General features: G+C 48.3%; 2 protein-coding genes across 2 annotated transcripts in view; both read left to right on the forward strand.

The window, feature by feature from the left end:
- LOC107118257 (HRAS-like suppressor 3) overlaps positions 1-3,154 on the forward strand; it is a 20,987-nt gene extending 17,833 nt beyond the window's left edge. Inside the window, exons 3-4 of the mRNA XM_015420565.1 lie at positions 888-1,156; positions 2,929-3,154. Coding sequence (XP_015276051.1) covers positions 888-1,156; positions 2,929-3,039 — 380 coding nt within the window. The 3' untranslated portion in view covers positions 3,040-3,154. The remainder of the gene's footprint in view (positions 1-887; positions 1,157-2,928) is intronic.
- A 12,676-nt stretch (positions 3,155-15,830) lies between these two features.
- Positions 15,831-22,615, forward strand: LOC107118252 (HRAS-like suppressor 3). Its single transcript, XM_015420552.1, has 3 exons — positions 15,831-15,893; positions 20,029-20,131; positions 22,329-22,615. Exons 1-3 carry the CDS (start codon positions 15,831-15,833, stop codon positions 22,613-22,615), a joined length of 453 nt encoding a protein of 150 aa, XP_015276038.1.
- The last annotated feature ends 4,480 nt before the right edge of the window (positions 22,616-27,095 follow it).

The raw sequence follows: 27,095 nt of genomic DNA on the forward strand, positions 1-27,095 counted from the left end.
AGATATAACTTTCCTGAATCTAGGCTTGCAAACCAGGCCGTTATAAAAATGAGATGGGTTAGGAAATCACAAGGACTGAATCTGAGAATGCCTTAACAATCTTTCATTCTTTTTTTTTCAAATACACCAGGTTGTCTGGTTTTGCCTTGATTCAGAAGGGCTAGAAACTTGCAGGTTCCACACAACATGGCATGGGCCTCCCTTCTGCTTCTAATAAGTTTCTCCTCCCCCACTGGTTACCAGGAGGGAACAGGCAACCCTGGTTTCTACGTACATCTACTCAGAAGCTATAGTTGTGAAAATAGTTTACTTCTGTTGTGTGAAACCCCCACAAAGAAATTGGTATTTTATGAGGGGTTTCCAGTGTCCTGATTAGAGCTGTTGTGCAGCACCTGGCAACTGGTGGGAGAGTTGTGTGGAGGGAGGGCAGCATCCTGGGAGAAAAACTTAAAAAGAAAAATAAGGCCTCATCTACTTACAGGAAGTTGTGACCAAAGAGTCCCTGGCAATTCCTAGAGCTACCCAGAAGTTTCAAGGGTAGCTCTAGCAATCGCCAGAAACTCTATGGTAATCTTACTATGGTAATCTTACCATAGAGTTCCTGGCAGTCGCTAGAGCCACCCTTGTCACTTCTGGGTAGCTCTAGGAATTGTCAGAAACTCTGTGGACAGAACTTCCAGTAAGTAGGCGAGGTGTTCTTTTTCTTTGTAAATATCCCCCCTGGACAATCGCACCTCCCCTTTTGGCCCGTTTCTGCCTGCTAATCGGTTGAGCATCAGTGGGCAAGAGCTGCAGTTGCTTGGAGGTCTCCCGCCATAAGTGGGCCAACGGGAACCCTAGTCCTCATGCTTCTATGTGCTGGTGATGTCCCTCTTTGTCATTCCAAGATGACTTAGCCCAGGCCAGCGTCAACAGCATCATGTCCATCCCGTCCGAGAAGGCGGTGGTGAAGAAGGAACTTTTGTGGGAGATCGCTAGAAGCAACGCCTGCCGGGTCAACAACAAATATGATCGGAAATACCAGCCGCTGCCTGCAGGCCAAATCGTCCAGGAGGCAGAATCGCTGTTGGGAAAGGAAGTGAACTACCGAGTGGCCAGCCAGAACTGTGAACATTTCGCTACCTGGCTGCGGTACGGCACAGCTAGGAGCGACCAGGTACGTATGTGGACAGAGACCCCTGGGTCTGTGGGTGCGTGGCCTGCGCTTGAGTCCTGAGGGGACTGCTTCTGCTGCCTACTGAGTTGGGCCATCTCTCTCAAAAGGTGGGTGGTGTAGGAGAATACGATTCAAAACGTTGCTTGCATGTCCTAGGGCTCTAACCACGGGCTGAGGCTTCAAGGAGACCTGTTCTTCTGCCTAACCTCCCTTCAGTTTTTAGCATGCATTAATATATCTCTAGTGGATGTTAATGAACTCCACTAGGCTGTTGCGTTTATATTGGCCTGAGGTCAAGAAGGCTCCCGCTCTCCTGGCTTTCCCCAAACCATGCAAAACTGATTATTTGACAGGGCTTTGCTATGCAGGTAAAATAGAGTTGCCCTGTACTGAATGATTCACAAAGTGACAATGAGGAATTTCAGACAGGCGATATATTCCGGAAGAGGAACGGTTCCCAAACGGTTTCTGGTCTGTCATTTCAGACAGAACTGTTTGAGAACCGGTTCTCTTCCGGAATATATTTGTCATTTCATACACAATTGCTTCTGTCCCGTTTAGGAAACGGGGCTGAAGCGTTTTACCTGTCAACCGCTTCCAAGTACTCCTCAGTTTCCTCTCCCGGTTCCGATGCGCTTTTCCCCGCTGTTTTTCGCCCGCGCGGGCGATCTCCGGCTTTTTTTTGGGAACGTTTGCTTTATAGCCGCTTCCAAGTACTCCTCAGTTTCCTCTCCCGGTTCCGATGCGCCTTTTCCCGCTGTTTTTCGCCTGCGCGGGTGATCTCCGGCTTTCCCCCCGGGAACGTTTGCTTTATAGCGTTGTAGCGCTATAACGCGATAACGGAATAGCATTATATAAGTCCCATTGGAATGCATGGAGTGTTTTGTTATACTGTTATAGCGCTCTAAAGCAAACGATTAAAAAAAAAGCCGGAGATCGCCCGCACGGGTGAAAAATGGTGGGGGGAAAGCGGGAAAAAGCGGTGCAGTCTGAAATGGCAAACCGCTTCAGATCCAGCTCTTTACCAGAAGGGGAAAGCCATGTGTGAAATGGCAGCCCTATACCGGTTCACTTCAAAATGGATCATTACCGGCTTGAAACCGGGTGAAACTGGGTAATGTGAAATTCCCCTTGGATAAATTACTAGGGGCTGCGGTCTGTACTACTGTGTATAGCTTGCTGAAACTAGAATCCTGGTATGGAATTTTTGCATTATTCAGTGTTTTAAGACTTCTGATTGGTTCTACAACCCTAATCCTATTGCATTGTTTATTCAGTGTCTCACCCTGTCGATTGTGTTGACTCACTCTGTGCAATCTTCCTTTGAATCCAAGTGAGAAAGGTGGACTATAAATAACATAAATAAAATCTATAGGCCTGAGGGATGTCCATTTAGCATGTTGTATAGTTCCTTCTAAGCTGTGCTAGGGGGTGCTGGTGCACAAAATGTTAACAGGTAGTGCGGGGATTTCTGCTTCAGCTCACAAGACATTTCCCCCCTCCATTGAAAACAATCTGGGCCCCATGGAATTGGACTCCCTTGTCCAATCTTTTTGAAACTTTGGGGTTTTTTTGAGGAGAGGCACCAGCAACTATGCTGCAAACAAACAGCCCCCCAGAGCGAGTTTCCATTATAGCCTATGGGAATGGAGCTGGAACAAAACCTGGAGACTGGCATCCCTAGGCAGAATGGAAATTCAGCAACTTCCCCAGGTTGGTGGAGACACAGCCTAATGTTTCCATTTCCTCCTCCTCCTCTTCATCTGTTGCAGGTGAGAGAAACCGTGGCCAGTGCAGTGGGAATGATTGGTGTTGGGGTTATTCTGGGCTTGGCCACTTTGCTGGGCAGTCTGCTATTGCCCAGCAGGCATGAAGAAAAATAATCGAAGTGCCTCCTGCTTTGACCATGGATGAACCGTTCCATCCTGTACTCGGAAGTCACTTTCTGTCTCTTCTTTTGTTTCTTTCTTACTTTGTCCCTGTCTTGAGAGTTCTGAAATAGAGGATCATTTATATTGTTCTGTAATTAAAAATTAAAATTTTAAAGTAAGATTTCATACTGGGAAGCTGGATTTTTTTTTAATAGTCCTTGTTCCTCTGCTGCGATAGACCAAACCATACCTATTCCTCCCAAGAGGGCAGCCTCTGACACTTCTTCACAGAAAAACATAATAGCAGAGAAGATTCTTTGGAACAGGGTTTGCTCCACCATTGTTGATTCTCCTCTTCAAGGGGCAGCATATGAACACAGATCCAGAAGGCCTTTTAATCAAATATCCCCTGGCTATTCCAGCCCAGGGATGCCACCTCTGAGTTTGGAAATTCCCGGAGATTTGAGGGTAGAGCCTGGGGAGGGCAGATTTTGGGGAGGGGAGGGACCTCAGCTGGGTACAATGCCAGAGTCGACCCTCCAAGGCTGCCATTTTCTCCCAGAGAACTGCTCTCTGTAGTCTGGAGATGAATTGTAACTCTGGGAGATCTTCAGCCTCTACCTGGAGGTTGGCAACCCTAAGCAACCCAGTTCCCACCACACTGAAGCCTCTCCCTGTTGTCGCTGCCCAGGAATTGGTGTTTCAAGGTATACTGCTCCAGAACATGGAGGTTCTATTTAGAGGTCCATTTTATCTGTTGCGTCAGCCACAAAAATTCATATCCAGCTTCCATCTTTATTCTGAGTGGCTTCCTGCAAATAATCCATAAAAGACTTTTTAAACCTCATCCCAAAGGCAGAGTGTTGAAATACAGCCCACCTGCCTCATTAATTTGCCCAAGCGACAAGCAGGTTTCTGGGTATTTTTGAACTGTTGTTGAAAAAAGAAAATATAACTGACTAAGCTTGGTGTCACACACAGTCTCTCAAACACCAAAACTCAACTCTGACAGGCTTATCTCATATATAGCCACAGAGGCTAAACTCTCTCTCTCTCTTAGCCACACAGGCTAAACTCTGTCATATAGCCACACAGGCTGAACTCCAACTGCTTCCTCTGTCATACAGACTGTCACAAAAACTCCACACTCGTCTCTTCCAGAACACAGAATCCCCTCAGAGACATCTCTCCTCCCACACTCTCAGTCATCAGCCAATCACATCACACTTATCTCCCTCTCCTTACATTACTGCAGTCACACTAAACATTTAAAGAAACACACACACGAAGACATGAAATCATTACACAGTCATTTTAAAAAATCTGCACAGATAATCAAATCTCCAGGGGCTAGTCAGAAGCCTTGCTGGGCAAAAGCCCCACCTGGCCCTGCCCATTTCCTAAAAACACTTGGAGGCAGAAAAAGTGTTGGAGGGCACCACATCTGGGACCCCTGGCCTAGGGCAAGGTATCACATGAGCAAAGCAGAATGCAGGATTACAAGGCAGAAGACGCTGCAGTAAAAGCCAGAAGATACCTACAATAATGCAGAATGCCATCAATAATCACAGCAGCGGAGTACAGACCTATTTCTATATGAAGATGTCCTTCTGGACTGCTGCAGTTTAGTACAATCCCAATTCCACCGTAAGAAATAGAACTATCCACTCCAGCAATCCAAACGGCCACACCATATAAAAGCTGAGACAGCACTTCCGCTCTAAAGACTTGAATTGCTGCAGGGACATCCTGACCCTCAGCAGAGAGAGAAGAAGTGACAAAGAACTGCAGAGGGGCTGTGGACACTGAAAGCAGAGCAAGCCCTTTGTGAGCTTTCCATAGGAGAGAAGCTTGGGAAATATAATACCTAGGTAACGAAACTGGGACATTTGCTCAATTGGCTGACTATTCAACTTGCAGGAGAGTTGCTTGGGCCGAGAAGGTATCGAAAAGATCACAACTTAAGATTTTTTGCAATGTATCACCAAGCCTGCAAAAGTTCTGAAATGCCGCTGGGAATCTATGCAGGCCCACCGGTGACCTAGATATAAAGACAGTATCATCTGCATGGAGTTAACAATGGGATCTGACTGGTAACCAGAACACGGGCATTGGAATTCATTGCAACTAAGGCCCCTGCAAGACTATTTAGAGATTAAATGCAGGCTTGCCAACCTCCAGGTAGCACCTGGAGACCTCCCACTATTACAGTTGATCTCCAGACGACCAAGATCAGTCCCCCTGGAGAAAACGGCTGCTTTGGAGGGTGGACTCTGTGGCATTATATCCCACTGAGGTCCCTCCCCTAACCCCTCTTTTCTCAGGCTCCACCCTGAAAAACTCCAGGTGTTTCCAACCCAGAGCTGGCAACCCTAATTAAATGGGAGGGGAGCCAACAAACAACCCTGCTCACTCCCCTGGACAAAGGGATGTCCTTTGTCAGTTACCCTTTAAGGCCCCAAGGAACACAGGAGGTGTTGGCGGCTACAAGCATGGACGGCTTCAAGAGGGAATTGGATAAACATATGGAGCAGAGGTCCATCAGTGGCTATTAGCCACAAGGTATAGATAGGAGCTCTCGGTCTGGGGCAAGGGATGCACTGTATTCTGGGCGGGGGCAACAGTGGGAGGGCTTCTAGTGTCCTGGCCCCACTGGTGGACCTCCTGATGGCACCTGGGATTTTTGGCCACTGTGTGACAGAGTGTTGGACTGGATGGGCCTTTGGCCTGATCCAACATTGGCTTCCCTTATGTTCTTATGTTCTAACACAAGCAGCAGGGTTATTATATAATTGCCAAATTAAGTACAGAAGTATGCAAACGATGGAAGACTCATGACATTTGGCTCATAGACACTCTCTAGGTATAGAATCAAATGCAGCTTTTAAGTTTCCCAGCTTTTTGGATTTAAGTCCACAAAGGCTACACAAAGTATGTCTGTTGTAAGCAATGAACATTTCAGTTTTACATCTTGTGTGGAATGAGAGTACTATGGGAGCACATGTGAAGCTGCCTTATACTGAATCAGACCCTTGGTCCATCAAGGTCAGTATTGCTTACTCAGATTGGCAGCTGCTCTCCAGGGTCTCAGCTGGAGGTCTTTCACATCACCTCCTATCTGGTCCTTTTTACAATAGAGATTCCGTGGGTTGAACCTGGGACCTTCTGCATGGCAAAGTAGAGGTTCTTCCACTGAGCCACAGCCCCTCTTACAGCCCCTCAACTCCTTTCTGACCTCTTCAATGCACATTAAATAGGGTGGCCACGCCCCTGTCCCACCCTATAGCCTCCCCAATGAAGGATTTTTGCCCCTCCAGTAACACAGACAAAATTAAGATGGACAGAAAGCAAATACATAATGTTTGCCATCAGCCTACGATGTTAGTTCTTTTTAAATGTCATTTGCCTGCTTCCTGTTGAGGACAGTTTATTGACCAACGGAGAGTCACATCAGATGCCTAAACCTTCTCTGACCAACTATGGTAGGGCACCTCTAGCTTGTTTGGTGTAGTGGTTAGGAGGGAGGACTCTAATCTGGGAGAACCGGGTTTGATTCCCCACTCCTCCACATGCAGCTGCTGGAGTGACCGTGAGTCAGTCATAAGTTCTTTCGGAGCTGTTCTCTCAAGGGCAGTTCTCGAGAGAACTCTCTCAGCCCCACCTACCTCACAGGGTGTCTGTTGTGGGGAGGGGAAGGGAAAGGAGATTGTAAGCCGCTCTGCGACTCCTTCAGGTAGTGAAGGGCAGGGTATGTCCAATCTCCTCCTCCTCCTTCTTTGAAATGGACTCCCTCACACACTGGCTCCCACAGTCACAACTGCTTTAAAAATGGTCCGCTTTTCATAAATCTGAAGGAACAGCATATTTATTTATTTGGATATGTAGACGCCACTTTCCTCCCCAGTGGAGTTTATAACATGGTTCTCCCCGCCTCCATTATTTTCTCACCACAACAACGCTGTGAGGTAAGAGACTGGCCCAAAGGTGAGGTGAGAGACTGGTCCAAAGTCATCCAGAGAGCTTCCCTGGCAGAGTGGGGATTTGAACTGGGGCATGCTAAGTTCAACATCACGCTGGTGTGCTGCTTTACACACACCCTTTCACCAAAACCAGAAAGGATGAGCAACAGTGGGGGTCAGCTATTCAGGTATCCAAATGCCTGGCTGTTTAGCAGCACAGCGACCACCTTGCCGAGCAAATCAAAATGGCCCCCTTCCCCCTTTCTTGTCTCTGTGGACGAAAGACTTGAGAGAGATTATGATCCGGTGTTCGGTTCCTCGTGCTGATGGAGTTGAATGGGGCCATCATCAGCATCTCACACATACCAGGGTATTTCATGGTTACCTGGTAACAGGTGAGGTAGCAACTTCCCTGTGATGTCACTCCTAGCACCAAGTAGAAAATGGGATGGCTAATTTAGTTTCCAGAGGAAAAAAGTTGCAGGACATTGCAGGTATGTGGGGTTCTCTGGGGTTTGAGAAGAGTGGGGCTTGGTGTGTTTTCTTCATTTAATGTGCACCTAGGGTTGCCAGGTCTAGGTTGGGAAATACATGGAGATTTTGGGGGGTGGAGCCTGGGGAAGGATTTGGGGAGGGGAGGGATCTCAGTGGGGTATAATGCCATAATGTCTACTCTCCAAAGAAGCCATTTTCTTTAGGGGAACTGCTCTCTGTTGCCTGGACATCAGTCTTAATTCCAAGAGATCTCCAGGCCCTACCTGGCGGCTGGCAACCCTGTGTGAACCAGGTGCTGGAGGGTCCTAAATTTGGATCCATGAGTGGATCAGAGCCTCTTAAGAGGACCCAGCAGTCAGTCAGAATACCACCTTTTTCATTTTGCTATTGGGTCAATTTCCCTGGCAGCTGGGGCTGTCGACTGATTCAGGGCCCCGTCTTGAAAACCTTATAATTGAAATTTCGACAGAGGAAGAGAAGACAGCCAGTGATAAGGGCAACAAGGGAAGGAAACGTGTAAATGCATATTAATTTCAGATGATTAATCAACTGTGCCTTTTAACTGATGAAATGCAAATACAGTTGCAAATGAGAGAACGCCAGGCTAGGCGCCTTTTGAAGCCACCAAGGGAATCTTGTCTCATCAATAAGAGCTGTAATTCCTTAGGCTATCTCTTTCCTCCCCCTACCCCCTGTTACAAAAAGCAGGGGAGAACCAAAACCGCCCGGCGGCTAAACCTGACCACCTCTGAATTTCAATTCCATGGCGGTAACATCTCTTGAGAACTTTGACTCCTCTTAGAAGTGCTTCCTGTGACCAGTCCAATATTCTTTCAGTTAATATAATCAGGGCTATTTTGGGGCAGGAACGTTCCGGCTGGCTCCCGAGTTTGCCACGCCCAGCAGGAACTCATTAGCATAACAGGCCACACCCAACAGCAGAAACTCATTCAAATTGGCTACATTAGGGGTGTGTGGCCTAATATGCAAAGGAGTTCCTGGTACAAAAAAGCCCTGGGTTTGGACAACAAACAAGGTAAACAGAATAAGAAGCAAAAGGTGGGTGTGGCTGGATGAGCACACTTCTGGTAACATGGAGGTGTGGCCTAATAGGCAAATGAGCTGTGCTGTCAGGGGTGTGGCCTAATATGCTAATGAGTTCCTGCTGTTGGGTGTGGCCTATTATGCTAATTAGTTCCTGCTGGGCTTTTTCTACAAAAAGAGCCCTGAATATAATAATAATATAATTAAGTGCCATCAAGTTGCAACTGACTCACGATGTCCCCCTCATGGGGTTTTCAAGGCAAGAGATGAGCAGAGGTGGTTTGTCATTGCCATCGTCTGCATACCAGCCCCAGTCTTCCTTGGTGTTCTCCCATCCAAGTACAGACCACGGGCAACCCTGCTTAGCTTCTATGAGTTGACAAGCTCAGGCTAGTTACTTCAGAGATATCGGGCTGACTCAAAGAGGTTTGTCTAGTGAGTTAGCCACTGAGTTAAAATTTGAATTGGAAACTTCCTGGCTTGTGCTTGTAGTCACTGTTGTACAGTGTGTGTGTGTGTGTGAAGTGCCATCAACTCACAGACTTATGGTGAACCTGTAGGGCCAAGAGAGGAACAGAAGTGGTTTGACATTACTTGCCTCCACGTAGCAACTCTGAACTTCCCTGGTGGTCTCCCATCCAAGTTCCTGAGATCTGATGAGACTGGGTTTGTCTGGGCCATCCAGGTCAGGGGGTTGTACAGTAGTCCATGGATGTTCTGGTTTTACTGAGAGCCACTGGGAAGAGGGGGAAACAGACCCACCCATCTCCTATTGTGCAATTGCAGAACCAGGGACAGCTCCTTGTGGTTAGCAGGTGTTGCTCTGGCAACTTCTGAGCCATCATTCCCAGGTCTGGACCATCACCCAGGTACACCATCACCTCCTCCATTACTCATATTGTACCTATTGCTATATACTGTAGTGTACAGAAGTGAAGGGAGACATATGTAGACATATGGGCAGGAAAATGATCTAAGCGGAGGAGAAAAGCAGGGGATAAATGAAGCAAGTATGTACGTACCCGTACCCGTACCCATAGGCTCATAGTCAAAGGATGATTCCCTCTCAAAGTAATCTATGAGGAGATCACTCCCTTTGATTATGGCTAATTCTCACAACTGGACAGTGAAGAAGAAGAATTGGTTTGTATACTATGTTTTTCACTACCTTAAGGAGTCTCAAAGCTGCTTACAATTGCCTTTCCCTTCCTCTCCCCACAACAGGCACTTTGTGAGGCAGGTGGAGCTAAGAGAGTTCTGAGAGAAACTGTGACTGGCCCATGGTCACCCAGCAGGCTTCATGTGGGGGAGGAGCAGGGAATCGAACCCAATTATTCAGATTGGAGTCCATCGCTCTTATCTGCTGCTCCACAATAGCTCTCCACTACTCCTCTCCTCACAACAGGCACCTTGTGAGGCAGGTGGGGCTGAGAGAGTTCTGAGAGAACTGGGACTGGCCCATGGTCACCCAGCAGGCTTCATGGGGAAGAGGAGGAGGAGGGGGGAATCAAACCAGGTTCTCCAGATTATAGTCCACCACTCTTAACCACTACACCACGCTGAAAGCTGACAGGAAGAAAGTTAATTCCTTTGAAGTGTGGTGTTGGAGGAGAGTTTTATGGATCCCATGGATCACCAAAAAAGACAAGTCAGTGGGCTCTAGATCAAATCAAGCTTGAACTCTCCCTACTTGGCAAATAGAAGGGGAAGTCGTGGAAGTAGTGACAGACTTCACGTTCCTGGGATCCCAGATCACTGACAGCAGCCATGAAATTAAAAGACGCCTGCTCCTTGGGAGGAAAGCGATGGCGAACCTAAACAGCATGATAAAAAGTAGAGACATCACCCTGCCAACAAAAGTCCGCATGGTCAAAGCAATGGTATTCCCAGTAGTCATGTATGGCTGCGAGAGTTGGACTATAAGGAAGGCCGAGCGCCGAAGAATAGATTCTTTTGAACTATGGTGCTGCTGGAGAAGACTCTTGAGAGTCCCTTGGACTGCAAGAAGAACAAATCAGTCAATCCTAAAAGAAACCAACCCTGACTGTTCCCTGGAAGGCCAGATAATGAAACTGAAGCTCAAATACTTTGGCCACCAAATGAGAAGGGAGCACTCACTGGAGAATACCCTGATGCTGGGAAAGACTGAAGGTCAAAGAAGACGGGGACGGCAAAGGATGAGATGGTTAGACAGTGTCATCAATGCAACGAACATGAAATTGAGCCAACTTCAGAGGACGGCGGAAGACAGAAGGGCCTGGCGTGATCTGGTCCATGGGGTCGCGAAGAGTCGGACTCGACTGTGTGACTGAACAACAACAATTGTACGTTGTCCACATTATGAGAAGACAAGAGTCACTAGAAAAGACAATAATGCTAGGAAAAGTTGAAGGCCGCAGGAAAAGAGGAAGCCCCAAAGTGAGATGGATGGACTCCACCAAGGAAGCCACAAAGGCCCTCAGTCTGCCAGACCTGAGCAAGGCTGCGAATGATAGGAAGTTCTGGAGGTCGTTAATTCATAGGGTCAGCATAAGTCGGAAGCAAGATGACAGCACTTCACACGCACACACAATGCTCACAGGGGTAGAAAGGCGGCATCTGAGCTGTACCATTCAGACTGCAAATGAAGGCTCACATGAAGAAATCCTTCCTGGTTGGGGGAAAACCCCCCACTCCTAACACATAGGAAACTAAGCATGCCAGTAATTTGTCCACATGCTGCTTCTTTATTTCGCTATTTATACTTCACTTTTCTCCCCTGCCGGTATGTGAAGCAGCTTACAAGCAGCTTTCCTTAACTGCCGGGGAGAATTAGCTGAGGTTACTGTGTGGGAGGACAGCGTCTGAGGATGTGTGGGTGTGTATAGCCTACTGGAGAGTGATGCCTGTTTGAGTAAGTGTTGTTTCTGTTTGTCTCTTTTGCCTGGGTTGTAGCCGATTGTAGCTGATGGCAGAAAATGACTGTTGTTGATTGGGGAGGGTCTGTTTTGCCTGGGGCTGACTGCTGGCCCTGTTCTCTGCTGGGTGAGCCTTGAACTGTGTAAGGCTCCTCCTCGCCAGAGGCATGATCCTTTGGCATGAGCTGAAGGGCGAGAGCTAAAGGGCTCTTGCCCTGTGGCTCTTAGCCTGGGGGTCAGGCCTGGGGACCCCGTAAGTAGCTGAGCTTCTTTTACACCTATTAAATACTGGGTTCTAGACGCATTGCAGGGATCAGCTCTAGTTTATTCAGTGGTTTCAGCAAACTACAAGACAGCTCTAGCAGGGCTGGAGCCCTGCTTATATGCATGCAAAACACCGCACCCGACACACACACACACGCCCAGTGATAGGCTATTTAAATTACACTGCTTATCTATAAGTTAGTTCCTGGATCCAGGTGAGCTATTGTTCTAGAGAAGCAATCTCAGCCTGTTCTATGCACAGCTAGAGGAAAGGCTTAGGCTCAATACACAACAACACCCTACATGTGTTAAGCTTTGTCTTTGCTTCTGCAAGCTTTGCACAAGTAGTATTGTGAGGCAGTTTGGCAGGGAAGTTCTCAGTGAAGTGCAAGAGAAACGGAACCACTTCTGCAATGGATTGCAGCAGCATGGCTGGTGAGGGGGCTGAGGCAGTGACGTGCAAAGTCTGTGGCATGTTTGCATTCTGACCTGAGGATAACAGCAATTACACTTGCAGCAAGTGTAAGTTGGTAGCCCTACTGGAGGAGAAGATACAGGGACTTGAGGCATGCTTGCCCACACTCCATTTTATAAGGGAAGGAGAAGAGTTCATGGACAGAATGCATGAAGCACTCTTGGGAGGGCAACAGGAGGTGGAGGGAAAGGTATCTCAGCAAATGGAGGAGCACCTGACACAGGAGGAGGGTACATGGAAGAGGGTAACCCACTGGAGCAGGAAAACCAGGAGACATTCTGAGCCTCTGTTGCTAAGCAATCGGTTCCAAGATCTCCCCATAGATATTGATTCTGGATCACTGGAACAAGGGCTACTCCCCCAGCCTCCATGAAGCTTGAAGGAAATTTCTCAGGCCCCCGTAGATGAGAGGACTCGAGCTTCTGCTCCCCAGTGTGCGCTGGTAACTGGGGATTCCCTACTGAGAGGAGTAAAGGCTAAAGCGTGCTGACCAGACTTGTCATCTCAAGAGGTATGCTATCTACCAGGTGCACACATCCAGCATGTGACAGAAAGGGTAGGAAGACTCATCAGGCCCACAGGTTACTATCCTTTCTTGCTCATCCGTGTGGGAACAAATGATACTGCCCGGCATAGCCCAGAACATATTGAAAGAGACTATGTGGCTCTGGGTAAATAAGTGAAGGACCTAGGAGCACAGGTTGTGTTTTTGTCAGTTCTTCCCGTTGAAGGCTGTGGCTTAAGAAAGGAAAGAAAAATACTGCAAATAAATGACTGGCTACATAGATGGTGTCATCAGGAAAGATTTGGTTTTTTTGGGCCATGGCTTACATTTTCGTGATGAAGCTCTTCTATCGGGAGATGGTTTTTACCTTATGAGGGTAGAAAAAACGTGTTTGATAAGAGTCTTGCAAACCTGATAAGGAGGGCTTTAAACTAAATCCTATGGGGGAGTAAGACAAAAATTTAAAACCTAGTATGATGCCATTAACTGGAGATAAGAACACTAAAGGTTTGTGGGGTGTGGCACATATGCTAGGAAACATTAACTCGTATGTAAGTACTGAAACAAAAACCTCAGGGCACATAAACCATGGATTCTGATGTCTCTGCAGTAATGCACAGAGTATGGGAAGCAAGCAGGAGGAACTTGAAGTCAGCTTGTGGGATAATAATAATAATGATGATGATGATGATGATGATGATGAAGGGGACTATGACCTAATAGGCATTACTGAAACTTGGTGGGATGACACTCACAACTGGAATATTAGGATTGAGGGGTACAACTTGTTTAAAAGGGATAGACAAATAAGGAAGGTTGGAGGAGTAGCATTATATGTAAAGGAGGTATATGCTTGTGAGGCAATACATGAATCTGAGCATGGAAGTCCAGTTGAGAATCTCTGGATAAAAATAAAAGGAGCAAGAAATAACAGTGATATTATGGTGGGGGTCTGCTATAGATCACCCAATAACCAAACTAGAATCCACAGTTGTCAACCATAATCATTAAAATATTACAACTGCATGGCAGCAATGTTTTTAGGTTTTTATAATTATAAACGTTTTACTATAATCAGAATACAAAGACTTCTTTTACAAACATCAATCAGACCAATTAGAAATCAATTAGGACATTTTTGAAAAACAGTAACAATTCTCTATCTTATACCCAAAAGTGTATTTCACAAGGGAACCAAGGCAGAGGACTTGGATGAGAGACTCCTAGAACAGATCCCAAAGTTCTCAAAGAAACAGCACACAGTAGTCATGGGAGATTTCAGTTACCTGTGTATCTGTTGGAAATCTAAAAATGAAAGCTTAAATTTCTGACTGAAGATTGAATGTGGGCAAATGTTGTCCCCATCTTCAAGAAGGGGGAAAAGGAGGAGCCGGGTACCGAACTGTCAGCTTGACGTCTATACCTGGAAAAGTTTTAGAACAAATCATCAATCAGTCAGTCCTTGGGCATTTAGAAAGGATGGCTGTGATTACTAACAGCCAGGATGGGTTTATCAAGAACAAGTCATGTCAGATTAACCTTATCGCTTTTTTTGAGAAAGTTACTACCTTGCTGGATCAGGGGAATGCTGTAGATATAGTTTATGTTGATTTCAGTAAGGCTTTTGATAAGGTTCCACATAATATTCTAATTGACAAGTTGGTACAATGTGGTTTGGATCCTATTACTGTTAGGTGGATCTGTAACTGGTTGACAGATCGGACCCAAAGAGTGCTTGTTAATGGTTCCTCATCCTCTTGGAAAAGAAGAGAAGAAGAAGAGAAGAAGAGATTGGATTTATACCCCGCCCTTCACTTGGAGTCTCAGAGCGGCTTACAAACTCCTTTCCCTTCCCCTCCCCACAACAGACACCCTGTGAGGTGGGTGGGGCTGAGAGAACTCTGACACAAACTGCTCTTTTAGGAACAGTTGTGCCAGAGCTTGTGACTGACCCAAGGTCACATCAGCAGCTGCATGTGGAGGCGTGGGGAATCAAACCCAGTTGTCCCAGATTAGAGTCCGTGCTCTAATCTGGGAGAGCACTTGGATCAAGTGGAGGAGTGGGGAATCAAACCCGGTTCTCCCAGATTAGAGTCCGCACACTTAACCACTACGCCAAACTGGCTCTCAAAGGAGTGGCTCTCAAAGGAGTGACAAGTGGAGTGCCTCAGGGTTCTGTCCTGGGACCTGTTTTGTTCAACATCTTTATAAATGATCTGGATGAAGGAATAGATGGAATGCTTATTAAATTTGCAGATGATACTAAACTGGGAGGGGTACCAAATACGGTAGAAGACAGAGTCAGGAATTGGATACAGTATGATCTTGACAGGCTGGAAAACTGGGCTAAAACAAATAAAATGTATTTCAACAGGGATAAATGTAAAGTTCTGCATTTAGGTAGGAAAAATCAAATACACAATTACAGGATGGGAAGACCTGTCATGGCAGTAGCATGTGCAAAAAGGATCTAGGGGTCTTAGTAGACCATACATTGAACATGAATCAGCAGTGTGATGCAGTAGCTAAAAAAGCAAATACGATTTTGGGCCGTATCAACAGACGTAAAGTGTCTAGATCACACAAAGTGATGGTATCGCTTTACTCTGCTCTGGAATTTTTCCGTAATTTGTCCTTTAGATGTTATATCGCTGATCCTTGTAAGTTTATTTTTTCTCCAGATAGCATAGGCATTAACTGCTCTACCTGGTAAAAACCAGTATTGCCCTGGAAAAGATGATATGGGAGAAATACTGGGTGCCAGCAAATCTGCCAGTTTGCCGTAGAGGTTAAGAACATGGCCTCTAATCTGGGAGAACCAGGTTTGATGTCCCACTCCTCCACATGCAGCTGCTGGTGTGACCTTGGGTCAGTCATTAGTTCTTTCAGAGCTGTTCTCTCAAGGGCAATTCTTGAAAGAGCTCTCTCAGCCCCACCTACTGCACAGGATGTCTGTTGTGGGGAGGGGAAGGGAAAGGAGATTGTAAGCCGCTCTGAGACTCCTTTGGGTGGTGAAGGGCGGGGTATAAACCCAATCTCTTCTTCTTCATCCCAGAGATGGAGAGTAAGTCACAAGGCACTTTTGTGGCTCATCTCAATGCCTTCTCTTCTAGCTATGCCCATAGGAAGTCGACATTGAGAAGAACACACGGACCCTGGAAAAGATGAATGAGGAGGCGCAGAACCACTCAGCCTTTTTTATCAGGGTGAAGAACCCAGCTGAGCGGGTAAGTAGGTGGCTGTTTAATGTGGGCGATAGCTCAGTGGGTGAGTGCTTGCTTAGCGTGCAGATGGTTCTGAGTTCAATCCCTGATATCCCTCCAGTTCAAACGATTTCAGAGCAGGGGATGTCTTTGAAGAGCTGTTTGCAGTTGACGTAGATGAGCAGTTCTCCAAAAGGCGACCTCATGGCACTATGGCTTCTACCAATGTGTTTCCTGATGCTCACTTCCTTCTTAAATCTTGGGCATAAAATCCCAATACTCTTGGTTGGTATGGAAAAAGAGAAACAGGGAGTGTTGGGTCGCTCCTTTTCACCTGACTGACTAGCAGAGCTCTGAGCTCGGCCTGGGCAGATGCGCCACAGCTGTCCATCTTTCGTTTGGCCACACAACTTTCTTATCTCTCTGGACTTGGAAGCCTCTCCCTGTGGCTGGAAAGGAAACTGAAACCAAACAGTGCCATAACCCCGAAGCAAAGAGCTGATCCCAGCTTCACTTCACTTCCTTGGTGCGTCAGAAGAGCCCTTGAAGCAATATTTTTGCATCTGCAGGGGGTGTCCGTTCAGAGGCAGCTGCCTCCACTGAAGGAGATGCTTGGCTTGGAACCGCCAAAGCTTTGGTGATTGGCTTCATTCTTGCAGCGGCCGCTTGGCAACTGGCTATGCCCTCATGGGAGCCATTTTGTTCTGACACGCACTGCCCTTTCTCAAGATTCCAGACCCGCTCAGAAGCTCAAGACGTCCAGGGAATCATAAAGTCAGTTCCAGGGAATCATAAAGTCAGTTCTTTGTTGTGTGGAGGTTCTATTTGGGACTGCAGGGTACAGTAGGGTTGCCAGGTCCTTACCTTAGATACAGCGGGGGAATCCAGCACTGCTCCGGGAGTTCACGGAATCATGTCGGGCACGCCGGGGGCGGGGGCACAGTCATCTGAGGGAAACCCATAGAGTTTTCCCTCAGATGACCGCGACCCCGCCCCCAACGCGCCCGACACGACTGCGTCACTTCTGGGTGACGTGCTGACGCTGGGCACGTCGCGTGCTTTGGGGGAGGAGTTCCCCCCTGGGCCTGATCCGCTGGCGGTGGGTAACGGGCCTCTCGGGCGGGGGTTTCCCCGCCCCCCGAGGGGACTTGGCAAGCCTAGTGTACAGGGAGTAGGGTTGCTGTTCCCCAGGTCCGTGTGGGGAATCCCCCAGTTTTGGGGGCTTCTGCTGGCCACTGGGGGAAACCCCACCCCCAAACAGCAACATTGCTTCGGAACCCCGATTTTACCTTAGAGTTTTGCCCAAAAACCAGAGTGTTGCCCCGATGTGATGACGTCTCTTCCCAGATCCCCCCGCCAACAAGAAGAAGGGATCTGGCAACCCTAACAGAGAGGTGCCTGAGCTAAGTTAGCCAAATGCCCACTGCTAGTGGGCCACTCCCCCCACTGCACTCACCTCCCACCGCTGATGGATTCGATGATGGCAGGAGGAAAAAAAGGGAGGAATGACACTGTCGATGTTGTGACATCGTTTCTGGGTGAAAACCCAGAGGTGAGGTCCCTCCTCTCTAGGAATCACACTATGGTATTTATTTATTTCATTGGTAAAGGCACAGATTTTCTGGTGATTCCTAGAGAGGACTGACATCACTCCTGGGGTTTCCTGGAAGTGATGTCACTCCATCATTCCCCCCCCCCCCGCTGCTGCTTGGAGCAGCAGTTCGGAATGAGAGGCAGGTAATCTCCCCCTGCCAGGGGGCTGGCAACCCTACAGTGCTCATGGTGACCCTATCCCCTACGCAGTATGAGGACTTTGTATAGTATAGGCCCTCAAGAGTTAGGATTTGAACGTGGGTCCCCAGAGCTCAAACCCATATCTGGCTTCCCACTTCCCATTCCGGAAGCTGGATTATGTGGTGTAGAATGAAGAAAACAAAGAGACCCAGAGTGGCCAACAGAAGCCTTGGTTCAAATTTTTTACTTAGCTGTGAATCTCAATGGGTGACCTTCAGATAGTGTGACTATCAAGTCTACCTTGTGGGGTTGTTGTGAAGGTAAAACAGGAGGGGGTATATACGTTTTCCTGACATTCTTAGAGGAAGAATGGAAGAATAAATTAAAAGGGGGAAAGAAGCTGATTTTGTTTTGGATATATTTAGCTTTTTTTTTTTTTTTGCTTCCCTCATTCTCCTGCAGAATATGCAAATGCCAGCAGAGGGAGCTCTATTACAGCTGAAAAGGCCAAGCTGTGGTTACTGTACAGGCTTCGAAGTTTTGTTGCCAGGTCCCGGCCTTGAGAAGGCTACTGGCCCTTTAAGAGCTGACGGGGTAGAATTCTTGCTCAGTGTTGCTTTTCATCTCAGTGGTGCCATGGAGGGATAGCTGAAATTCTTCGCAGCCTTAAAAGTACAGGCCTCCTCTCAGCGTCTGGCTCTGGCAACCTGGGAATATTTAAGGATGGATGGCAGGCAGGCCTAGGGCAGACACTGTTGGGCTGGAGGGCAAGGTTCCCTCTGAGCAGTGGAGTCTTGTGAGCAAAAATTCTGCTTTGTGAGCTACTGACATTAAAGTTGTGAGCGAGCAATTTGGCTACTGCATAAATTAGTTTGCTCTGGAGGCATTAGGGCTGCCAAATCCCCCCGGGGGGCGGATTTTCCCCTGCTTTGGAGGCCCGATTTCCGCCCCTGCGGAATTGGGCCCCGGGGGAAACCCCATCCCCGCGTGCACGTCACCCGGATGTGATGTCGCACGCTGGGGGCGGGGCCACAGCCATTTGAGGGGAAAACATAGAGTTTTCCCCTCTATGTTTTCCCCTCAAATGGCTGTGGCCCCGCCCCCAGTGTGCCCGGCGTCATGACGTCACATCCGGGTGACGTAGATGCAGCGCACGCGTGCTTTGCGCACACATGCACCGGGAGCTGCCCAGGAGTCCCCCGCCAAGGAGGTGAGTGCCATTTGGCAACCCTAGGAGGCATCCTTCCTGAGCTAAGACAAAAATGCGTGAGCCGGAGGCTAAAAAACTTTGAGCTAGCTCACACTAACTCGGCTTAGAGGGAACACTGCTGGAGGGTGCAGCTTGGACAGATCGAGCAGGACAGGGCAGAATCTGGTAGGGCAGGGAGAAATCTGATGGATTATGGACAGATTCAAGACAGGCTTCAATGTTTGTTGGGCTTTTTGACCCCAGTGCTGACAGAAGATAGTCTTATTTGTCCCAGTTCCTGTTGGCCACCACTGCTCCAAGTGGTGTCAGGAGAAAAATAAAAAATCGTTGGCGGTATCGCCTGTGCCATGATGTCACATCTGGGGAAAACCCAGAAGTGATAGAGGGTAGCTCTAGGAATCACTGGGAACTCTGTGGTAAAACCCACAGAATTTCCAGTGATTCTTAGAGCTACCCTCTGGAGAGCCAGCCTGGCGTAGTGGTTAGAGTGTTGGTCTACAATCTGGGAGACCCAGGTTCAAATCCCACTTCTATTCTGGAAGCCGGCTGGGGGACCTTGAGCCGGTCACCCACTCTCAGCCTAACCTGCCTCACAAGAACAAAGTCCGAGTCCAGTGGCACCTTTAAGACCATCCAAGTTTTATTCTGCACGTGAAAGCAGAATAAAACTTGGCCTTAAAGGTGCCACTGGACTGTCTCAAACTTTGTTCTGCTGCTTCGGACCAATGCAGCTACCGACCTGAATCTACCTCACAGGGTTGTGGTGTGGATAAAATGGAAGAGAAGAGAGTGATGTGAACGACTGGGGAGAAAGGCGGGCTGGAAAGAGATAAAGCGAATAAAATGTCTGGTTTTCCCTGTGAGTAACGTAATGGTGTGGACGACACTGCAGCCTCCCGCGCTTCCCTGTCACTAAACCCGCCTAGCAAGCCGAGCTCAGAATTGTCAAATACCAGCTCTTCCCCGATCAGAGAAGCAGGCTGCATTTCCGGACGTGAGGTCTCTTCTTTGCCAGTAATCACAGCAACATCGTGCCCCTCGCTGAGGTGATTAAGAAGACCAGACCTTCCCTCTCTGGTCCTTCCTTCCGGTTCTGATGTTCGGTATTTTGCTCTCGAGCAGGTCTCTGGAGAGGTCAGCGTATGTCAAGTTTCCCCCATACAATCAAATAAATAGCTTCAAGCCTCAACTGAATGTCACCCTTTCTCTTCCCAGGACGAATTAAAACCTGGAGACCTCGTTGAGATCTTCCGCTCGGCTTATCAGCACTGGGCCATCTACGTAGGGGACAAGATGGTTGTCCACTTGGCTGCCGAATGTAAGTTCAGCGATATTCCTGGCGGCTTAATGTCAGTTCTGTAGAGCATACCCTGATGAGGCAGAGTCTGAGTTTCATTTCATTGCAATTTTAACAACTCTAGCTACAGACGGTGTGTGTAAAGTACTGCCAAGTCGCAACCGACTTAACGGCGACCCCAGCAAGGGGGCTTTTGAGGCAAGGGAGAAGCAGAGGTGGCTTGCCATGGCCTTCCTCTGCAGAGTCTTCCTTGGTGGTCTCCTGTCCAAGCATGAACCCTGCTTAGCTTTTGAGTTCTGACTAGGTCGGCTATATACCACGCTGCCTTCCCTCCCTCCATCCCTCCAGCTACTGATTTATTTATTTGTTTTTATTTATTTGGCTGTTTCATTCGGCGGAGCAGAAACAAAGCGGCAGCATCACCTAGCGGCAGTTGCATGTTTTAGAGCATCTGTCTTCATCCCCTGGATCCAGATCCTCAGCAGGGTCACGGAGACCCCCCCCAATTAGGACACGAGCCCCTAAAGAGCTGTGATTTTCTTGCCGCTTTTTGGAAGGACCTGCTACAAGCATGGGTAGCATGACTCCCATCTAGGGTGGCCAACCTCCAGGCGGAGCCTGGAGACCCCCAGGCATTAGAGCTAAATACAGATTATAGGAGCTGCGGTGGCTCAAGTGGTTAAGACGCTGAACTGCAGGCTGTGGAAGATCGGTAGTTCAGCCGTTCGAGACCCGAGTGTGCCGCATGACGGAGTGAGCTCCCGTCTCTAGTTCCAGCTCCTGCCAACCTAGCAGTTTGAAAGCAAGAAATTGCAAGTAGATAAATAGGTACCACTTTGGTGGGAAGGTAACAGCGTTCCGTGCGCCTCGGCGTTTAGTTATACTGGCCACATGACCACGGAGAACTCTTCGGACAGCGCTGGCTCTTCGACATTGAAATGGAGATGAGCACCGCAACCCTAGAGTCAGACTCGACTGGCTTTCAAGCAAGGGAACCTTTGCCTTTACCTTTAATTTACAGATTATAGGGATCAGTTCCCCTGGAGAAAATGGCTGCTTTGGAGGCCAGACTCTATGGTATTATACCCAGCTGAGGTTCCTCCCTTCCGCAAACCTCACCTTCCCCAGGTTTCATTCCCAGATCTCCAGGAATTTCTGACCTGGAGATGGCAACTCTGACTTCTCCATGCATGCTGGCTGAAAGAAACAGCAAGATAAGGAATCAAGGTCACCCATCAGTAGACGGGATTCCATTTGGCACAGGCAGGTTCAGAGATGTGGGCTCCTCCCCTTCCTGTCACATGACTGTAAAACCATGTGATGCCAAACTGACTTCCTGCCTTGTGCTTGCGGCTCAGTAGGGTCCATACCGTTTCCTGGAGTTAATGGTGTGTGACCGTTGCTTTAGAGAATTTCTTTTTAAGTGTAGGGTGACTTTGAATCATACTAGGGGGGGTGTAGGGTTGATGTATTCTGACGTCTCTGTAAGAGTCGGTCAATGGGAGCTGCAAGCAATGAGGAAAAGTGGTATAGAAATACAGTACATAACTAATTTTTTAGAAAATTATTTGGTTATTTATGGTCTTCATTATTTGCTGAGACTCCAAGCGGATTACATTAGTGTAAGTCAAATATAAATCAACAGGATGGGACTTCCAGTGCCAATACTGTAGGGTTTGTACAGATATCTGAAAACAGAAATGTCCTGTCCCCCCTCAACCTCCTCCTCTTCAGACTGGACATTCCCAAGTCCCTCAGCCATTCCTCCTAGGGCTCATAGGTCTCCAGGCCCCTGATCATCCTCGTCGTTCTCCTCGGCACCCGCTCCATACTGTCCACATCCTTTTTGAAGTGAGGCCTCCAGAACTGCACACAAGACTCCAGGTGTGGCCTGGCCAATGCAGTGTACAGCGGGACTACAACGTCTTGTGATTTGGATGTTATGCCTCTGTTGATACACCCCAAGATCGCATTCGCCTTTTTTGTCGCCGCATCACACTGGCTGCTCATATCTAATTTACGGCCCACACGTACCCCAAGATCTTGTTCACACCCACTGCTACCCAGAAGTGTATCCTTTGAAGAGAGGGCTCCATGACGTTCCTTAGTCATGTAGCGGGTCATTGTGTATCTAGGGGGATGAAATGGTCCTTGTCCCCACCGACTCTGTCGATGCCCCCTCATTTGTCACTTTCTCTTGGTTCCTTCTGCTTCCCAGGCGACCACCTGGCAGATGGCATTCCCCTGGCGCTCACGTCCAGCGGGGCTTTCGTCAAAAAGGACTGGCTGGAGCACGTGGTGCGGAAGGACCGCTACCGAGTGAACAATAAATATGACGAGACACACTCGCCTCTCCCCCTCTCCAAGATCCTCTGGCAGGCTGAGGAGCTGGTGGGGAAGGAGATGCCCTATGACTTGACACCCCACAACTGCGAAAATTTCGTTTTGGAGCTGCGATATGGAGTTGATATGAACGAACAGGTGCGAGTTCCGTTGTACGCTTAGAATTAAGGTAGACGATTGGGTTTGCGCATTTGGGAGTTGTTTGTTTGGAATGTGTGTGTGTGTGTGTCTCATAGCTACTCCAAAGGGTTTTCAAGGCAAGAGACGAACCGAGGTGGTTCTGCAGAGCAACCCGGGACTTTCTTAGAGGTCTCCCACCCAAGTGCTAACCAGGGCTGACCCTCCTTAGCTTCTGAGATCACATGATCTTCCTAACTGTAACAGTGGTTGAGCAGTGGAACAGTCTGCCTCGGGAGGTGGTGGATGCTCTTTCGCAGGACGTTTTCAAGCGGAGGCTGGACGACCATCTCCTGGGTATGTTGTAGGGCTATCCTTCGGCTATGCTCCTGCAGAGTGCAGGGGGTTGGACTAGATGACCTGCAAGGTCCCTTCCAACTCTAACATCCTATGATTCTATGAGATCGGGTTTACCTAGGCCACACAGGTCAGCATATAGTCTCTGCATTTTTGTATGCTGAGAACATGCCCATGAGCTAGTTTCAGTTGGGTATGGACTGCCCTGACTTGGATGGTCCAGGCTACCCGATCCCGTCAGATCTGGAAAGCTAAGCAGGATCGGCCCTGGTTAGTATTTGGATGGGAGACCACCAATGAAGTCCAGGGTGGCTACGCAGAGGCAGGCGATGGCAATCCACCTCTGGACGTCTCTTGCCTCGAAACCCCTACAGGGTTGCCCTATGTTGGCTGGCTGAGACTTGATGGCACTTTCCACCACCATGGACTCCTCCACATGCAGCTGCTGGCGTGATCTTGGGTCAGTTACAAGTTTTCTCAGAGCTGTTCTCTCAGGAGCAGTCCTCGGAAGTGCTCTCTCAGCCCCACCTACCTCACAGGGTGTCTGTTGTGGGGAGGGGAAGGGGAAGATTGTTAGTCATTCTGAGACTCCTTCAGGTAGTGAAGGGCGGAGTATAAATCCAATCTCCTCCTCCTCCTCCTCCTCCTCTTCCTCTTCCCCTCCCATTCCATTCCTCTGTTCTGGAATATTGTTCATCACCACACTTAACTCCTGAATGCTAGTTTAGCTACTGTCTCCAGTCAGTTCTGGAACTGGAAACTTGTGCTGTTAGCGGCACCCTGCTGTTCATTTGCATCTCCCCCCTCTATGTTCCCAAAGTGTGCATTGACACAACATAGCAAAAAAGCAGCCGTGGTGCAGTTGCCTCCAGGGTTCTTTTGCGCTGTGCTTGACTGTCATGTACACGTGTACCCCAGTGCTGGGGAAAATGCCAGTAAAGAAGCTGGATACAAGTGTATGTCCAACAGTCACACTAAGAGTGTTTCCTTGGTAGTGTCCCCCCCCCCCAGTGTACCCAAGCATGCTGGTAATGTGAAAAAAGGGGGAAGATGCAGATGAGCTGAAAGAAGTGAGAATTGCAGCTCAATCTTTATGCATAACACCCTTGGAAATACAAAATGAAGCAGCGGGGAATTCCTAGTGCATTAGTTCTGCTTCAGAAAAAAAAGACCAGGTAATGTGCAATGCCAAAATCCAGGGGAAAATTGAGATCCAGAGAATGTTATCAGCACAACATAAATATTAACACCCATCTTTTAATGCCTGCTTGCGTGTTATGGCTTCCTGCAATTATGAACATGAGGAGAGCCCTGCTGGATCATACCAGTGGTCCATCTAGTCCAGCCAAACAGTTCCTCTGGAGGACATAGAGGCTGAAACCTTCCCCTGATGTTGCCTCCTGATGCTGAGATTCAGAGGCTGACTGCCTCTGAATGTGGAGGTTCCCTTTAGTTACCATAACTAGTGGCCACTGATAGACCTCTCCTCCATGAATCTATCTGTTGTTGTTCAGTCGCACAGTCGAGTCCGACTCTTCGCGACCCCATGGACCAGATCCCGCCAGGCCTTCTGGCCTTCCGCCGTCCTCTGAAGTTTGCTCAACTTCATGTTCGCTGCATCGATAACACTGTCTAACCATCTCATCCTTTGCCGTCCCCGTCTTCTTTGACCTTCAATCTTTCCCAGCATCAGGGTCTTCTCCAGTGAGTGCTCCCTTCTCATTGGGTGGCCAAAGTATTTGAGCTTCAGTTTCATTATCTGGCCTTCCAGGGAACATTCAGGGTTGATTTCTTTGAGGACTGACTGATTTGATCTTCTTGCAGTCCAAGGAATCTATCTAATCCCCCTTTAAAGCTGTCTATTCCTGTGGCCCTCACTACATCCTCTGGCAGTGAATTCCAATTTTAATCACTCTCTGCCTACAGAAGTGTTTCCTTTTGTCTGTCCTGAGCCTACTGCCCATCAGCTTCATTGCATACGTGTTCTCTGTCTCTGTTTATTGGGAACAATCCCTGCATCTTTCTATATGAAGTTTGCCTCTCATGTATTGAGACGCCGGGGATTCTTGAGAGAGTGGGCATGGCATCGTGGTCAGGTTAGGATCTGGGACAGCCAGGTTCAAATCTCTGCTCTGTCATGGAAGTTTGCTGGGTGGCCGTGGGCCCATCACAATCCCTTAGCCTGTCCTACCTTACAAGGTTGTTGTTGGTGAGGATAAAGTGGTGGAAGGGAGAACACTGTGATAAGCCACTTTGGGTCCCAAGCAGGGAGAAGAGTGTGATAAAACTAAAAAACAAACAAGTAAACTTGGACAAAACGTTGTTAGTTTCTACTACCTCTGCCAGGAATCTTGAAGTAAAATCTCTGAGAAGCATCTTGCTTGAGACAGGGCATGCGTGCGTGAACATCAAATTTGTTGTTGTTCAGTCGCACAGTCGAGTCCGACTCTTCGCGACCCCATGGACCAGATCACGCCAGGCCTTCCGGCCTTCCGCCGTCCTCTGAAGTTGGCTCAATTTCATGTTCGTTGCATCTATGACACTGTCTCACCATCTCATCCTTTGCCGTCTTTTAGGATTGACTGATTTGATCTTCTTACAGTCCAAGAGACTCTCAAGAGTCTTCTCCGGCACCATAGTTCAAAAGAATCTATTATTCGGCACTCGGCCTTCTGTATAGTCCAACTCTCGCAGCCATACATGACTACTGGGAATACCATTGCTTTGACCATGCGGACTTTTGTTGGCAGGGTGATGTCTCTACTTTTTATCATGCTGTTTAGGTTCGCCATCGCTTTCTTCCCAAGGAGCAGGCGTCTTTTAATTTCATGGCTGCTGTCACAGTCTGCGGTGATCTGGGATCCCAGGAACGTGAAGTCTGTCACTACTTCCACGACTTCCCCTTCTATTTGCGAAGGAGTGATGGGGACATCAAATGCCAGCTATCTATTGTGACTCTTTGAATTTTGTTGTAAAGCCAGTTGCATGCTAATGGTCAGAAATGGGACTGCACATTTTGTATAAATACAATAAGTGCCATCAGTTTGCAGATGACTTACGGCGACCTAGGGTTGCCGGCCTCTAGGTGAGACCTGGAGATCTCCCGCTATTACACTTGATCTCCAGATGACCAAGATCAGTTCCCCTGGAGAAGATGGCTGCTTTGGAGGGTGGACTCTATGGGATTATACCCTGCCGAGGTCCCTCCCCTCCCCAGGCTCCACCCCCTAAAATCTCCAGGTATTTCCCAACCCGGAGCTGGCAACTCTATGGCAACCCCAGTATGGGGCTTTCAAGGCAAGCGAGAAGCAGATGTGGTTTGCCATTGTATTCCTCTGCGGTCTTCCTTGGTGGTGTCCCATTCAAGCACTGACCTTGCTTAGCTTCTGAGATCCAATGAGATCAGGCTATCCCAGAAATCAATCGATCAAGAAGAAGAAGAAGAAGAAGAGTTGGTTTTTATACCCCGCTCTTCACTACCCAAAGGAGTCTCAGAGCGGCTTACAATCTCCTTCACTTCCTCTCCCCACAGCAGACACCCTGTGAGGTAAGTGGGGCTGAGAGAGTTCTGAGGGAACTGCTCTTGAGAGAACAGCTCTGGGAGAACTGTGACTGACCCGAGGTCACCCAGCTGGCTGCACATGGAGGAGGAGGAGGAGGAAGAAGAAGGGATTGGCTTAATACCTCGCCCTTCACTCAGAGTCTCAGAGCGGCTGAGAGGCAGGTGGGGCTGAGAGAGTTCTGAGAGAGAACTGTGACTGACCCAAGGTCACCCAGCTGGCCATATGTGGAGCAGTGGGGAATCAAACCTGGGTCTCCAGATTACAGTCCGCCGCTCTTAACCACCACACCACACTAACTCAATCAGTCAGGAGAGAGAGAGAGAGAGAGAGAGAGAGAGAGCGAGCGCGCATCACAACAATGGAAACTTCTGTGCTTAACTATGAAATATTTATTCACCAAAGAAACAAGAAGGCCTAGGCAAAACTCTGCATGCGTAAAGAGAAACAGCCATCTGTCAGTGTCCAACTTCTTGGGACCCAGCAGGCTCCCTGTGTTCCGCAGAGGATTGTAGCCAAAATGGCCTGCGAGTGGAAGCAGTCTGTCTCTGCCACTAGCTGCCCTAGAGGAACTGCTGGAGTACAGTTAAAAACATACCACCCCCCCC

This window comes from Gekko japonicus, unplaced genomic scaffold (genome assembly GCF_001447785.1).
Source record: "Gekko japonicus isolate JY-2015 unplaced genomic scaffold, Gekko_japonicus_V1.1 scaffold713, whole genome shotgun sequence".
NCBI lineage: Eukaryota > Metazoa > Chordata > Lepidosauria > Squamata > Gekkonidae > Gekko > Gekko japonicus.

Excerpts from the sequence above, each read along its gene's own strand:
- LOC107118252 (XM_015420552.1), top strand. The coding sequence starts at position 15,831 with ATGAATGAGGAGGCGCAGAACCACTCAGCCTTTTTTATCAGGGTGAAG. Across the intron at positions 15,894-20,028 it reads TGAAGAACCCAGCTGAGCGG|GACGAATTAAAACCTGGAGA; the intron begins GTAAGTAGGTGG and ends TTCTCTTCCCAG. Across the intron at positions 20,132-22,328 it reads TGTCCACTTGGCTGCCGAAT|GCGACCACCTGGCAGATGGC; the intron begins GTAAGTTCAGCG and ends TCTGCTTCCCAG.